This window comes from Temnothorax nylanderi, unplaced genomic scaffold, assembly GCF_030848795.1.
Source record: "Temnothorax nylanderi isolate EJ_2023f unplaced genomic scaffold, tnyl_v1.0 TNYL_tig0286_pilon, whole genome shotgun sequence".
In the NCBI taxonomy this organism is placed as follows: domain Eukaryota; kingdom Metazoa; phylum Arthropoda; class Insecta; order Hymenoptera; family Formicidae; genus Temnothorax; species Temnothorax nylanderi.
In genome coordinates this window covers 64,342-81,141 of record NW_027249348.1, presented here as the reverse complement: position 1 = coordinate 81,141, position 16,800 = coordinate 64,342, and the positions used below count along the sequence as shown (strand labels likewise).

Here is a 16,800-nt window from a genome sequence, read left to right as displayed (position 1 = left end):
TTTTAAAACAGATAAATCACTAGCTCCTAAATCCATATCTTTAACAAAATATAAATTACATCCAAAATATTTTTTCACAGCTTTATTGCACGATTTGGCATTTAAAAGCGTGGGTTTAAGATTGAGATTTCAAACATAGACTCTCTAATTTTAACATTGCCTTTTCTATTAATTCTTGCTTAATGTCAAGAATCCCATCAAAGATAAGATTAGCGTTATCTTTCGGCGACATTTATCACGTTTTCTGTCTTGTATAAACCTAGGAACGTGCTTATTTCATCTTATTTCTCGCGTACGGGGAATAAAGTGCAATTTTGAAATAAACGTATCCTCCACTCATCAAGCTCGAATCGTACTTCAAATTAGAGTTTTAACTAGCAATTATTTACCTCCTCTTCTTTCTCTTTCTTTTTCTCCCCATCCTTTACATTTGATACCTAGCATTTCACCAAAACAAACCTTCCATCTGCCATCGAGCCCATCTCTCTCTTTCTTTCTTTCGTTCACACTTATTTAGTTTATATTCGATGTAACCGCTGCGTGCGTTTCATGCACTCTGCTATAAATCGCTCCTTTTTTTACGCGCACTCGGTGGACACTTCATTCTCATAGCCTTAAAGTGGCGTATATCGTCCTCGACTCGCTAGCTCCGGTTTGGTTGAACTTCCTTACCTTTTGCAGCTCCTCGTCGATCTCCAGCGCCCTGATGAGCAGCGGCCCGAGCACCGCGTACTCCATCTTGCGCAGGTTCACGAAGACGTTGTCCTCCGTAAGGACCTTACCGCGCGGACTCGTCGCCGCCGCCGCCGCCATCGTTGAGCTCGATGCCATGCTGCAACACGGAATAACCGGCTGGACTAGCATCGGTACGGACACGGAGGATACTAGCGCGTTCGTCATCCTTACCCCGGCCAATCAGCATCCCTACCGGCGCTACCGGCATTCTGTCTTGCCGTCGCCATCATCATCTTCGTCGGCCAGCCGCCGGCGATCGCGGCGTTCCGCAGACGCGCGTGCAAAGAAGAGGTTTCAAGCTTTCAAATGCTTTTTTAATTTTCTGTCTACAATGATTTTTCGTCGAGTTTCAGTGGTTTGAGAATTTTTAGCCCAAATTTTTAGCATATCAACAGTGTTCGTATTATCGTAAATATCATAAATGTGCGTACTCATCGTGTGATAAGATACGCACATTTATAATATCTATACAATGACTTTCGATTTGTATTTAAAATTACGCTTCCATCGTTATCATTGATGTTCGATCGTTCACGCGAGTGATAATTTCGGAGAAAAAATGCAATTTCGCAAAAGTATACGAGGTTGCTATTTCGTAAATATATGTGCTTATTTTAGGAACATTTATATAACAAATCATGAATGTAATATATCACATATTTTGTGGGCTAGATTAGACATTTATATCCGTTTAGATGTAAAGAGAGAGATTGCATTTTTTCCCGCAATTATCACTCGCGTGAACGATCGAACACCAATGATAACGATGGAAGCGTAATTTTAAATACAAATCGAAAGTCATTGTACAGATATTATAAATGTGCGTACTTAATCACACGATGAGTACGCACATTTATGATATCTATACAATGACTTTCGATTTGTATTTAAAATTACGCTTCCATCGTTATCATTGGTGTTCGATCGTTCACGCGAGTGATAATTGCGGGGGAAAAATGCAATTTCGCAGAAGTATACGAGGTTGCTATTTCGTAAATATATGTGCTTATTTTAGGAACATTTATATAACAAATCATGAGTGTAAAATATCACATATTTTGTGGGCTAGATTAGACATTTATATCCGTTTAGATGTAAAGAGAGAGATATCTTCTTGGGACTTTTCGACTTTCGTTTTTTCTTCAATAATACAGCGTCGAATGGAACTGTATCACTACACGCATTTTTGTGAAAAACATTCCTCGCGTCAAACGCTTGCGCAAACAGACTTCTCGCGATAATTACCACAAGCCCAAAATTTCCAAAATGTCACGCCGGACGGTTTTCACAGTGGTGCGGAAAGTGTGAAAAGAGCTTCGCGACGACTGCACTAGATCGCCTCTCCGAAGATCAGCTTTGATGAGAGCAATCCGCGAAGCGCGCTTGCGCGCGTGCACATTTCTCGCTTCTTTCGCGGATCGGAGGTCGATAACCACCCTTGGAATCGATGACACTCGAAGCGAATTCGAGGGGCGGAAGAGTGGCATTAAGATCATAATTTGTTAAATTTATTTTAGACACAAGATCGCGTTTAAAATAGACCTTACCATTCGCCAACTTGCGTGTTTCTTCTACTTCTTCTATCCCTCAAGGTTTCACTGTTCTCTTATCTTGTAATTTTCTACGTCCAATTAAATGCATGTTAAATCCAATTTTTTCAAAAGATTATAGAAATAAGAGACGCATGCAGTATAATGAGAGACAAATGTTAAATAGCGACAGATAATGCGTATAGACAAGAAGTCTACATATTCTTTTTCTAACTGCACTTTTCTTTCTATAATCATTCCTTTATCTCTTAACACTTGTAATAATATTCCATTTTGCATTAACGATGTCGGTCATCGAAAATATTTTAATCACCAAAAAAAGGTGTCGCAAAGAAAAATGACATTTTTCAACGATTTAAGATATCGACGGAGAAATACGAAACATATATTCGAATGCAGAAATATTAAACAAAAATAACATAAAAATTTCTTTTGAAAATTTCTTTTGGTAATTATTTAGTAATACGGACCACCCTCCGATGACCTTGACCTTGACATATGTTGTCAAGGTCACCCTCCTGAGTGACCTTCAGAAGTTTTTAGCCGGCGGTCGTTATTCGTTAAAAAGTTATTAACAAAAAAAGGTTCGAAAATATAACAGCTATTTTGAGTATTGAGAGGCATAAACGACTAATATTACGTTTTTTTTTTAAAGCAGAGAATAGGGGAGACCGGGGCTAAACCGCCAGTTTTTTTTTTGTGCCGATTTTTAACAACAAAATAAATAATTTTAGTTAAATGTGGTATACCACTGTAAAGAATGAACCTTTAGCTACAAAGTTTATATAGGAAATTTTTATCTATGTTGCTTTGTTTAACCGGTATAGAGCAAAAACGACAACGGTGGAAAAATTGAAATCTCAAAAATGCCGGGGTTGAACCGCCACCCCCCCGGGATAAATCAGTTTCAGGTTTAATCGCCCATGAAATATTAGATATCTACACTGGATTCGTGTTCAGCATGCATTACTCTTTATAATCAGCATGCATTTATAATCACGTACCTCGAGATTTGGAGAGCAAATATTATTGCAGATATTACAAAATTTCCACGCGCAGAAAATTTCACTTTTTACCACGAAAACACGTTTGCCCTCGTAAAAATCATAATACGGCGGGTAACCTGCCGAAACTCCGTTGGTCACATGGGTACCATAAGCAGCGTTTACAATGTTAATAGCGAGTTCACACAATATACAGGTTCCGAGATATTTGATTTGACGCTTCAACCCCGTTGACCTTTTAGCCCCGGTCTCCCCTACTGTTAAACATGTCAGTTAAATTATTTTGTTAAAAAGTTAATAAATCAAGTTGCTAATTGTTTTTATATCTAAAAAAATATATCATTTCTCTATTTAAAACTTTAAACCTTTTGTTTTCTCTAAATTTATAATATAATAAATGTATGATCCTTTACCTTTAAGGTACAGATATATATTTTTTGAAACTTTTGTTATATACGTATGTGTGTATATGTATATATCATACACATTTGGAATATTTGAATATGTTTTATATACTTCGTTTATTTGTTTAACCTTTTAAGATTTTTGTAATACACATTTTGCGTGTAAAAAAACAAACACAACGTAACAAACCCGGAAAGAATCAACCTCGCGCTAATGCAATCGGGATCGTCATTGAGAACCTCCAAATGATCTGCGAGGTCACGATCGTTGGTACTATGAACCTCGAGCAATCGCGCCGCTTAATAAGTAAAATTATGAACCGATAGCCATGCCCCTATAGACCTTATCTCCCGTCTGGTTGACATTGCACAAGCCGCGAATATTAATCGCGAATAACAAGACGCGGTATGCCTCATTATCGCGCCCGTGACGAAAATAATTCTGCCGCGACGACAGTGCGTCGGAACGCCAAACCGTTTCCGACAAATGAGCGTCGGAACAAATCCACCGATCGCAAACGTCGAAAAACGATTAAGCGCATTCGTGTTCCGGACACTTCAAATGTGTTCGGAAAAGGCAGCTGTGCCGCGAGGGATCACACCTAGCATCGCGTGCGCCAATCACGAGCGCGTGCTCGCCCGCGTGACGCGTCGCGCGGACGGGCTCCGCTCCCCGAATCGCGCGGCTTGAAAATCGGCTAGCGACCGCACGAGGCAAACGGATGGAGCCTCCGAATAAAAACAAACAACTTGTCCTCCGATTTTCTGGAAGATTCGCCACCGCCTGTGTTGTCGATCACCGGCAGAATCTTCGGGAAAGTCGGAGACTATATTTATAAAGCACGCACGGCCGTGCCCGGCTCACTTCGCACGTAGCTTTCGCTGAGTAACATTCGCACGCTTTCTCTCCGCCTTATCACTGAATTTCGAGTTCGCGCACTTCTGCCTCGTTCTTGTTATCGGCTTGCATTTTGTACACTGCACATTTGAGAAATACACTTCCTTTCACGCAAATTGCTTTCTGCCTCGCTTTCACGCTCCTTCCTGCCTTTCCCAGAAACGACAAAATTCGGCAAGTGCTGATTCGCACATTTCTGGTCCTTCGAGCCGGATTCGCGTCGTGATAACCGGCTTCAGTCCGCGATCCAGCCCTAGGCGCGGCTTCCATCGCGTCGTGAGTGACTCTGAAAGGGAAGAATGGAGCGATTAATCAACTCCCAACGAGACTTGTACGGGCGCATCGCCCGCACAGTAGAAAATCTCCGCAAAACCGGCGCCGCCAAAATCTCGTTCCCCCTCGTTCACTCCACTCTGTCAGTCCTGGAGGGCAAGTGGGTCAAATTCCAAGCGCAGCACGACCGCCTGCAAGCAGAGTTCGGTGAGGAGTTTGATAAGAGTACGTACAATACGGAGGACTTCCTGGGTACCGTCGAAACGGCCTACATCCAGCAGAGAACCAAACTTCTGGAGTACGAGCAGAAGCTCGAGGAAGCGAAGGCTCTCGATGACTCGAAGTCGACCAAACCGGGGCATGCGACCGCTCGCAACGTACTGCCCCGAATCCAGATGCCGGAGTTCTCGGGGAAATTCGAGGATTGGCCTGCCTTCCGAGATTTGATCTCCTCCATCGTAGTGGCTGAAGACTCCCTGTCAAAGGTCGAGAAGTTTCACTATCTAAAGACAAGCGTGAAAGGGGACGCTGAGCAATTGATCAGAAGCTTACCTTCAACGGATGAGAACTTCGAGCGCGCCTGGTCGACCCTCAATGACCACTTCGAGAATAAGAGACTGCTGGTGAGATCTTACCTTGCTGCATTTACCTCACTTCCGAGGATGAAGGGTGAGTCCGTCTCCGATCTCCGGCGCATCTTCCACGGAGTGGTCTCCACCGTCGGCGCATTGGAGGGCATAGGGCGACCGATCACGAACGGCACGGACCTCTTTGTGCACTTGGTAGTGGAACTCCTCGACTCCAAAACCCGCCGCGAGTGGGAGAGCTCGCTCGGGAAAACCGTCGTGCCACCGTCTTACGAGGAGCTCCGCGACTTCCTACAGGAGCAGCTGATGACGCATGAGGTGCTCCGGGCAGCCAGGGGCGAGGCATCTTCGGGAAAGCCTGGTGAGAAGACGAGCCATTCGGCTCGGGCCAACCACGTCAAGGCTCAGGGGACGGACGCCGGCCGCAGCTGCCCACTCTGTAAGAAAGAGCACTTCTTAGCCTTCTGCGACCAATACAAGCGAAAGACAGCCCAGGAGCGAAGAGAGGCAGCTACTACGCATCAGCGATGCTTGAACTGCCTGGGTCGACATCTGATCGGTGAGTGCACGTCCACCAAGACTTGCTTAAAGTGTTCGGGTCGGCATCACACGTCACTTCATGACGCATTTTCGGCCGTTGCGCTGCCCGCTCCCGGTACGAGCTCGACACCGACGGTGCACGTTGCAAAACGTTTGTCCGCGGAGTGCGCCCCCGTTCTGCTCGCGACCGCGCGCGTCCTGGTGATGAGCTGTCACGGCGAGTACCACCCCGTGCGTGCCTTGGTGGACCCGGGCTCCGAAACGTCGCTGATCTCGGAATCGTTAGCCCAACGTCTGCGATTGCCGCGCACTCCGACGTCTGTCGCGATCTACGGTGTGGGTGGCCTCCGGACGGGCTGCGCGCGAGGACGGGTTGCCGTCACCTTCGCGTCGCGTATCGGACAATACTCTCTCACCATCTCGTCATTAGTACTGCCGAAGCTGTCCGTGTACAGCGGGGCGGCCGAGAGCGGCGGCGGTTCGTGGCCGCATGTGGACGGACTCAGTCTCGCCGATCCCGAGTTCCGTGCTCGGGACCCCGTCGAGCTGCTCCTTGGTGCGGAAGCATACGCAAGCATCGTGTTAGCGGACCTCCGTCGCGGAGGCCCCTTGGAGCCGATCGCACAATGCACACAGCTCGGCTGGATCCTCATGGGCGCGGTCGGCGGCTGTCACGCGGCGCTCGCCGTTTCATCGCTCCAATGCTCTGCCACGGATGAGCTGACGGAGGTGGTTCGGCGGTTCTGGGAGAGTGAGGAGCCGCCTCGCGCTCCCTTGCCGCTCACCCCCGACGAGCAGGAGTGCGAGGACTTCTTCGTGCGGACGTGCCAGCGCCTTCCTTGCGGCCGTTATCAGGTGCGTCTACCGGTGCGGTCGGAGCCACCTGACTTGTCGTCCACGCGCCGCGCTGCGTCCCGAATGCTCGAGGTCATGGAGCGTCGATTCGAGCGCGATCCTGCTTTCCGTGTGATGTACCACGACTTCATGGACGAGTATCTTGCTCTCGGGCATATGACGCCGTCAACAGTTGAACGTGGCGTCAACGCCTGCTTCCTGCCACATCACGGCGTCCTAAAGGGCTCAGGCTCCGACGTGAAGATCCGCGTTGTATTTAATGGGTCCGCGCGCACCGCGGCAGGGCATTCGCTGAACGACTTCCTCCACGCGGGGCCCAATCTGCTGCCGGCTCTCGCTGATGTTCTGACGCGTTGGCGGCGGCACCGATATGTATTCACTGCCGACATCGTAAAGATGTACCGGCAAATTCTGGTGCACCCGGAGGACAGACACCTGCAGATGATCCTGTGGAAACAATTGGAGCACGCCTTAAACACGGTCACGTACGGGCAAAAGGACGCACCTTACCTTGCGTTGAAGACGATGGACCGACTGGCGGAGGATGAGCGGAGTCGGTTTCCTCTGGGCGCCGAGGCGGTGCAGAGTGATCGATACGTGGACGATGTGCTCTCCGGGGCTTCCACTCTCGACGCCTGCCGCCGTCTTCGGGAGCAGGTGACCTTGTTGTGCTTGGCGGGCGGCTTCTCGCTCAAGAAGTGGGCAACAAACGACGAGGCCCTCCTGGAAGACGTCCCCCTCGAGCATCGTCTGCAGCCGACGGCCAGCGCCTCGCTCCCCTCGGACGATTGCTCAGTGCTGGGCCTACGCTGGAGTCCTGGGAGTGATGACTTCGCGCTCACCGTCCTGAAATCCGAGTTGGTCTCTCCCACGAAGCGATCAGTGCTTTCGCAGACCGCTAGGTTGTTCGACCCGCTGGGTTGGTTGGCACCTGTGCTAATTAAGGCAAAATTATTAATTCAGGCCGCGTGGTTGCAGAGGCTTGATTGGGACGCCCCGCTGGCACCCCCTGACGCGGCGGCTTGGGCAGGCCTCGAGGAGGAGCTCCCCTTGCTGAAGCGGGTCCGCGTGCCGCGATGGTTCCGGCTCGACGGCTCGGAGGACTCCGTAGAACTCCACGGCTTCTCGGACGCCTCCGAGCGGGCCTATGCTGTCGTGGTCTACCTCCGGGTGACAATTGCCGGGAAATCGCACCTGTCAATTGTAGCGGCGAAGACCAAGGTTGCACCGCTGAAACAGGTCACGCTCGCTCGGCTGGAGCTGAGTGCGGCGTGCCTGCTCACCAAGGTGGCCGAGCACGTGCGTGTGGTGCTGCACCTGGAGGCCGCACCTCTCTTCCTCTGGACGGACTTTATGGTCACCCTCGGATGGATCCGCGGCCATCCCACCCGGTGGACGACCTTTGTGGCTAACCGAGTCGCTGAGATTCAGCGAACGAGCCCGACCAGTCAATGGCGCCACGTTCCTGGGAGCCAGAATCCTGCGGATTGCGCCTCTCGTGGCTTGTCACCGAGGGAGCTCTTGGATCACCCCCTATGGTGGAGCGGGCACGACTTCCTCGCCAGAGGCTCGGCGGACTGGCCGGTGGAGCCGGGCCTCCCTGGGCATGTGGAGCTCCCGGAGCAGAGGGCCCTCCGGTGCTTCGTGACCTCTGACGCGCGAGAGCCCGATGAACTCCTTCGGTTCTCCTCTCTCCGACGGTTGCTTCGTGTCTCGGCCTGGATGGTTCGATGGAGGATGCACCGCTCCTCGAGGGCGGACGCCTCGGTGCTGACCTCAGCGGAGCTGGACGCGGCCCTCGCGCGGTGGATCCGAGTGGCTCAGTCGGTCGCCTATTCCCAGGAGCTCGCTGACGTTCGGGCTGGACGGGCGGTATCTGGCCGAAGCCCCCTTCGCCGACTCACTCCGGTCATCGACTCTGAGGGAATCCTGCGGGTGGGAGGACGAATCAAACACGCGCCATTAGACAATGACCAACGACACCCAGCCATTCTGCCGCCGGGCTCGCATCTGGCTTACCTGGTGATCGACGCAAGTCATCGCCGCTCTCTCCATGGAGGAACTCAGGCCACTCTAGCGATCGTCCGCCAGCGGTATTGGATCCCGCGGGGCCGTCAGCTTGTACGAGGCGCCATCCACCGATGCCTCCCATGCATCCGATGGCGGGCGGCCTCCCCGCAACCTATAATGGGAAGTCTGCCGCGGGCCAGGGTCACCCCCAGTCGGCCCTTTCTCCACACCGAAGTGGACTTCGCCGGTCCGATATTCCTTCGGACGGCCAAGGGACGCGGCCACAAAGCGTACAAAGCCTTCCTGGCAGTTTTTGTGTGTTTCAGCTCTAAGGCCGTCCACCTCGAGGCAGTGAGTGATTACTCGGCCGATGCGTTCTTGGCCGCCTTCAGGCGCTTTGTCTCCCGACGAGGATTGTGCCAGGCGATCTATAGCAACTGCGGGACCAACTTCGTTGGGGCCGACAATCAGCTCAAGGCGCTGTTTCAGGCAGCAAATCGAGAGGTCCATCGGGTCATCGGGCATTTAGCGGACGAGGGCGTACAATGGCACTTCAACCCTCCCGCCGCCCCGCACTTCGGCGGGCTATGGGAAGCAGCGGTGAAGTCCATGAAACGGCACCTGCGGCGAGTCATCGGCGAGACGACGCTCACCTTTGAGGAAATGACCACCTTCCTCGCTGAGGTGGAGACCTGTCTCAACTCTCGCCCGCTCCAGGCCCTGACCGACGATCCAGAGGACCTCGACGCCCTGACCCCCGGTCACTTCCTCATCGGGGCACCCCTCAACGCAATCCCCGAGCCGTCAACCGTCGACATTCCAACTAATCGGCTAAGCCGCTGGCGTCTCCTTCAGAACATGAGGGACCACCTGTGGCAACGGTGGTCCCGAGAGTATCTGCAGGAACTCACCCCGAGACCGAAGTGGTGGACGGCTGACAGGAATTTGCGAGAGGGCCAGCTATGCCTAATCAAGAGCGAGACCACACCACCTTCGCGCTGGCCACTCGCTCGAGTCGCTCGCCTTCACCCTGGAGAGGACGGCCAGGTGCGGGTGGTGGAACTGCGGACCGCCACCGGAGAGCTTACTCGCCCTGTCGTGAAGCTCGTGCCTCTACCCCCGGCTAACACCCAGGCCCAAGAGCCTGTCACTTGTATATAACCTATACATACTTTACCCTATAAATAACCGATCGTTATTGCCGTATTCCTTTGTGAAATTAATGAAATTAATTTTCATGTAATTAATTTTTCTTTCAAAATGTAGCCGTAGTACTCACGCCGTGTGATTTGCATCGTTTGACGCGGCTGATAGCGACTCACTGTACTTCGCTTCCTCAATCAGCTGACTTTAGCACGTGGCGCACGGATGCCGGGGAAGGATCGACACTTCGATCGATTAAGTTCGCGCTGTTTCGTCGACCGCTCCCGACGAGGCGGGCGGGATGTTCGGAAAAGGCAGCTGTGCCGCGAGGGATCACACCTAGCATCGCGTGCGCCAATCACGAGCGCGTGCTCGCCCGCGTGACGCGTCGCGCGGACGGGCTCCGCTCCCCGAATCGTGCGGCTTGAAAATCGGCTAGCGACCGCACGAGGCAAACGGATGGGGCCTCCGAATAAAAACAAACAACTTGTCCTCCGATTTTCTGGAAGATTCGCCACCGCCTGTGTTGTCGATCACCGGCAGAATCTTCGGGAAAGTCGGAGACTATATTTATAAAGCACGCACGGCCGTGCCCGGCTCACTTCGCACGTAGCTTTCGCTGAGTAACATTCGCACGCTTTCTCTCCGCCTTATCACTGAATTTCGAGTTCGCGCACTTCTGCCTCGTTCTTGTTATCGGCTTGCATTTTGTACACTGCACATTTGAGAAATACACTTCCTTTCACGCAAATTGCTTTCTGCCTCGCTTTCACGCTCCTTCCTGTCTTTCCCAGAAACGACAAAATTCGGCAAGTGCTGATTCGCACAAAATGCTCCAGTTTTTTGACCGATATCCCACATAGCATGCATATCAAAAAGACGTCCAGAAGATATCCCGAAGATATATTTAGGAGATAGGATATCTTCGAGATATCTTCTGGACGTCTTTTTGATATGCATGCTATGTGGGATATGGCGGACATCTATGACTAGATCTTATATTTATGATTGTTCGAAACCTCGGACAGTCTCACAATTTCGTCCAACCAATAACATTTCAAGCTATGAGTAATCCGTCCATAATCCGTTGCGCAAAATATTCGTCGCGAATGGCGCGGGCGCGAAGAGTGCGAAGAGCGGTCGAAGAGTTGACGTTGCACAGTTCGAAGAGTGACTCATTCTTCTTCTCCACGAGTTTCTCGCTCTTGGCCGCTCTCACGCACTAACGATCGAGACTGTCTCGCGATTCCGCATTTTCCGTATAACGCTTTTATCATATTTTTAGCGAGCACACTATGTAAGTGCACGTGGGTGAGAAGGTAGTCGGGGCGCGTCAGCTCCTTCGGCCGAAACAATTCGTCACGTTTTATGCAACGCATTTATGAAATGAGAAACGATACAGCTGGGAGTTCGATCCTGATAGATGTTCCTCATGTCGATGTAATAAACTTTGACTCGAGAAAGACGCCTCAGATTGACGTGATACGGAAGCTCGAGTTTGGGTCCTTCTCAAGCAATTTAAATAACGAACAATTCGGTGTAACAATGATTTGGTCAACGAGATAAAATTGTCAAAAGAAAAAATATTTTAAATAAAAAGCGATACCTGATATAAAACTAATCTTTGTCACAACTTACACGTCTGAGTTTACGAAAATTTTAACCGAAATGATCATAAAGTTAACCGCTGGAAGAACCAAAAACAATAGTCAGCAAGGTACAAAAAAGTATGAAATTAAAAAAAAAGAGAAAAAGATTTTATACCTGTATAAGTCGGTGATGCCAGAGAATGTGTTTTATCCGGAGGGAGTTTTATCAGGTATCGATCGCTTTTTATTTAAAATATTTTTTCTTTTGACAATTAATTTTATCTCGTTGACCAAATCATTGTTGCACCAAATTGTTTGTTATTTAGATTGCTTGAAAAAAACCCAAACCTGAGGATCGAAACGTTGTAAAGTCGTTTCAATACACTTGTTGCCAACTGTCGTCGAGAATAATAAACATTTCTGTTTTAATCATTATTGGCGGAACAAACAATTATTTCTTTTTTTAATTATTTTTAGACTCTTCTTTTTATAATTTTTCCTGTATATACGAACAGAGAATATGCAAGAGAAAGAAAACATGTATTGATGTATAGACATATTTCATATATAATTGTATATATTTATATGTGTCTTTATATAAAATATTTTTTACCGGGCAGTACGGATTTCGCAGTAACAATTAAAGATTCTACAGTAATGAATACAGATCGACCGTTAAGACTTATTTTCTAATCCAGTATTGGATCAGTATTGTATAAATTCATATTCTGATATCATTACGATAAAGACCAGTAATGATTCCGGTGCAATATTTTAACGAAAAAAAAATTTTTTTTATTTTTTCATAGAGGAAGCTTTGTTTTCGTAAACCTCGTGTATGGACCTTTGATCGCGTATAAAGCTAGGTCTAATCAATCAAATCTTAAAGAATTCGATATTAAATAAAGGTAGAAAAGACCGACGAAAAAATTGTTTTTTTAGTTTTCGATGCCAATGTGTTCTGAATGTTCTAAAACGTCGGAAAATCGTATTTAAAAAAATGTCTTTATGTTTAAAATGTTTTAGAGCTAGCACAGACATTTATCAAAAAATTCAAAATTTTATAAAAAATGAACCCCTTTACCGATCTCTCTCTCTCATCTCCAAATTCAATACTAACCTTTCTTTAATGATACTCTACATTAAAAAAAAAATTGAGCCCGATATCTAAAATATTACGGAAGTTAGAGCTACCACACACTTCAAATACCATACACACACACACACACACACACACACACACACACACACACACACACACACACTTCAGGGACTATTACTATTTTTCGATTCTCTCTCATTGTCAGTGTAATGAACGACAGCAGCAAATTACTCGAAATCGTGCGCGTGAAATACGTCACGCACGTCCCGTCGTCTGTAAATCAGTCGCGAGTGCTCGGGTTCTCGAGAAATATTTAACGTCGATTTCTATCCTCATGCCAGCTCTTCATCCTTTCTGCTAAATTTAATGAGTAATTTCAAACGTACAAAATTACCTTTCTTAAAAAAAAGGTAAAGAAAGGCGCCAAGTACACGTATAGTAGTGTATATGTTGTTACCTCGAAAAAAAAGAAAGTGGTAGTATTACACTTCGAAAAAACCTAAGTAACAAGTGGTAGACGTACTCTTTGTATCTCGAAAAATCTCGAAAAAATCTAAGCAGTAGTATCTTTATTTCCAAAAAATTATAACCCAAGTGATACACATCACAAAATTATGTTACCTTATCAAAGAAGAGTCGCGCTTCAAGTGATCTATTACAATTACAAAAAAGAAATGATATCTCTTTAAATTACAGCGCCAATTACAGAGAGAACATATATATTACATCAAAAAATAATTGTTGCACTACTTTGAAAAATCTTTACATGGTGTCAATTAGAAAAAGAATGTATGATAACAATTTTATAAGATTAAAAAATTTTATTTAAATTTAACAAGGGAATACAAGATATTTAAATACAAAGTTTACATGTGTATTTTCTAGTGGTCACAAAGAATTACAGAGGAACAGTACAAAATAAAAATATTTTATTAAAATATTTAATCCAACGAGGGAATACAAGGTATTTAAATACAAAGTTCATATATATGTATTTTTCAATAGAATAAAAGATTTAATCACAAAGAATTACAGAGGTAACAGTACAAAATAAAAATATTTTATTAAAATACATAAATTTTTCTTGTAAAAAAACTTGGCGCTGCTAGACCTCGAAATTTTAAATAAATAAATAAAGCATCGAAAACTTATCCTATACTTAATTATAAGCCGCATTATTCGCCGTCGTCACGCACACCCATATCAGTCGCACATACACACCACGCTGATAATCATTTTGTTATTCCCGTCGCATTCTTCTCTGAATTATTTTTATTTATTGTTATCCTTATTTATTTAAAATTTCGAGGTCTAGCAGCGCTAAGTTTTTTTACAAAAAAAATTTATGTATTTTAATAAAATATTTTTATTTTGTACTGTTACCTCTGTAATTCTTTGTGATTAAATCTTTTATTCTATTGAAAAATACATATATATGAACTTTGTATTTAAATACCTTGTATTCCCTCGTTGGATTAAATATTTTAATAAAATATTTTTATTTTGTACTGTTCCTCTGTAATTCTTTGTGACCACTAGAAAATACACATGTAAACTTTGTATTTAAATATCTTGTATTCCCTTGTTAAATTTAAATAAAATTTTTTAATCTTATAAAATTGTTATCATACATTCTTTTTCTAATTGACACCATGTAAAGATTTTTCAAAGTAGTGCAACAATTATTTTTTGAGGTAATATATATGTTCTCTCTGTAATTGGCGCTGTAATTTAAAGAGATATCATTTCTTTTTTGTAATTGTAATAGATCACTTGAAGCGCGACTCTTCTTTGATAAGGTAACATAATTTTGTGATGTGTATCACTTGGGTTATAATTTTTTGGAAATAAAGATACTACTGCTTACAAGGGGAGGTCGCAGCTGACTACCCACCGATTTGGATCTCCTTTTTTTTGGTGAATCTGTATGGTAAGTACATACGTCACGTAAAAGCGTTTTGTCCAATGCGCCTTAGAAGTAGTATTTTTTTATTTTTTTATTATAAAGTGGCCCTTACGGAAAGAATACAAATACTTACAAATAAAATATTTTTACGGACAAAAATCAGATGAAATAAAATAGATACATGTTTCGTAAAGATGGTTATTCTAACGCTGGCAGAAAATTTTGAAAGCATAAGTGTAAAATATTATCCGGGTATATGCAATAAATAATTATAATTAACAATAAGTCAATATAAACTAAAAAATAAAATGTTAATATACGCTAATTATTATGCTAAATTTGTATGTTAATTAACGATTATAAATGAATTTAATATACGATTAAATTATACATTTTCCAATGTTAACGTTGACATTCATATATATATATATATATATAGTGACAAAATAAAATTCCAATTGCATACACATTTCGGGCTTGACTCCTCAATTCATTTGCAAGAAAAACATAATTCCGTTCTTACGAAAAATTTACAAGTTAATTGGTTAAAAACGATAGAGCTAATCAATCTTTTGCAACAGAGCAGAATTTGCGCATGTTTCTCTTGCGAATGAATTCAGCCCAATATTTGTAAATAAAGTAACAAATAAAAGTCTCTTATACTATATACAAAGTGATTCAGGACCTCTGTAACGAACTTTAAGGAACGATAGGTCTCGTAGAAAGGACCATCTTTTGTCAAGCAACCCATGTTCTCTGATGCGTCGTTTAGAAGCTACGCGACCGCGCAGACAGGTCTTAGGTGACATTTATTACAATTAGTTCCTAAACATCGCATCAGAGAACATGGGTTGCTTGACAAAAGATGATCCTTTCTACGAGACCTATCGTTCCTCAGAGTTTGTTGCAGAAATCCTGAATCACCCTGTATAGTGACAAAATAAAATTCCAGTGCGTGCATTTTCAAAAATTTCAATTAATGAATAATTTTGCGGTAAAACTTAAGATTAAGGGCGACCTCACCGATTTCAATGACCTTGATATATGTTGTCAAGGTCATGACCCCGAGTGACCTTCAGAAGGTTTTTAGCCGTCGCTCGTTATTCATTAAAAAGTTATTAACAAAAAAAGAAACGGGCACAGTAACAACTGTGCCGCAAGCAACAACGTAGAACTACGTCAACTGTCACTATTTTATGTTAAAGTATTCAGCGAAGGAAAGTAGACGTAGGGCTACGTCAACTGTCACTATTATTCAGCCAAAGACAGTTGACGTAGCCCTACGTCTACTTTCCTTCGCTGAATACTTTAACATGAAATAGTGACAGTTGACGTAGTTCTACGTTGTTGCTTGCGGCACAGTTGTTACTGTGCCCGTTTCTTTTTTAGCTCATAAATTTTTCTCTATAAAAAATTTCTCAAATTATTAGCATATAATGAATTGACTTCCTTCTAGGAAACTTTATAGGCTAAATAAAATGATGTGGAAGCAATATGCAAGTTTTTAATTTGCAAATTTGTGTTTGTTTTCTTTAATTAAAAAATTTTTTAAGAAGTAAGACATACTAAATGTTTTTACTATATTTTCTTTTACTATATTTCCATTTCTTTTTTAACGTGAGGGAAATCCTCATGGATCCTGGAGGGATACTCTTGTCCTTCGGTAAAGGTCCATGTAGCGGCAATGTGCAAAATTCTAATTTGCGCACTGTTTTATTATTTTTTATTAATTTTTTACTAATTCGATTATATTTTTCACTCTTTCCTACGTCTATTTCATATATAATTCTTTTAAATTTGATTGATTAATTTTTAAGTTATATATAAACAAAAAAACCACGTATTAGAACATTCTGAACACATTGCCATATCAAGAAAATCGGTTATAAAAAATTATACACATCATGGCAATCCCCGGGAAATTCTACTTTCTATATAATTCTTTAAGATTCGGTCAGTCCCTGAAAAATTAGAAAAATTTTTGCACCGGTTTCAAGAAAATCGGTCCGTTAATGAATGAATACCTCGCTGTCGGACATTAGATATTATTTCCCCAAAAATTACGTATTATTTCTCAAAAAAGTAGACAAATTTCGGTACCGGTTTCCAAAAAATCGGAAACGAAAAATTATAGATATCATGGCAATCCCCGGAAAATTTTACTCCTGCTTTCTATATAATTCTTTAAAATTTGATCCGTCCCT

The 16,800-nt window shown here is 44.4% G+C and overlaps 2 protein-coding genes across 3 annotated transcripts in view; one reads left to right on the top strand and one right to left on the bottom strand.

Annotated features, from left to right (window-relative positions):
• LOC139780592 (alanine aminotransferase 1-like) overlaps positions 1 to 2,133 on the bottom strand; it is a 54,057-nt gene extending 51,924 nt beyond the window's left edge. Inside the window, exons 1-3 of one of the 2 annotated variants that reach the window (XM_071719292.1) lie at positions 1,981 to 2,133; positions 907 to 1,061; positions 673 to 832 (exon numbers count right to left, since the gene is read on the bottom strand). In XM_071719292.1, the coding sequence (XP_071575393.1) occupies positions 673 to 832; positions 907 to 968 (222 nt within the window). In that variant the 5' untranslated portion in view covers positions 969 to 1,061; positions 1,981 to 2,133. Of the gene's footprint in view, positions 1 to 672; positions 833 to 906; positions 1,440 to 1,980 lie in introns of those variants that run through there. The other variant, XM_071719294.1, reaches the window with a different exon arrangement.
• Positions 2,134 to 4,890: 2,757 nt separating this feature from the next.
• LOC139780602 (uncharacterized) lies at positions 4,891 to 10,017 on the top strand. The gene has a single exon (XM_071719318.1). It carries the CDS (start codon positions 4,891 to 4,893, stop codon positions 10,015 to 10,017), a length of 5,127 nt encoding a protein of 1,708 aa, XP_071575419.1.
• Positions 10,018 to 16,800: the final 6,783 nt, after the last annotated feature.

Excerpts from the sequence above, each read along its gene's own strand:
- LOC139780602 (XM_071719318.1), top strand. The coding sequence starts at position 4,891 with ATGGAGCGATTAATCAACTCCCAACGAGACTTGTACGGGCGCATCGCC.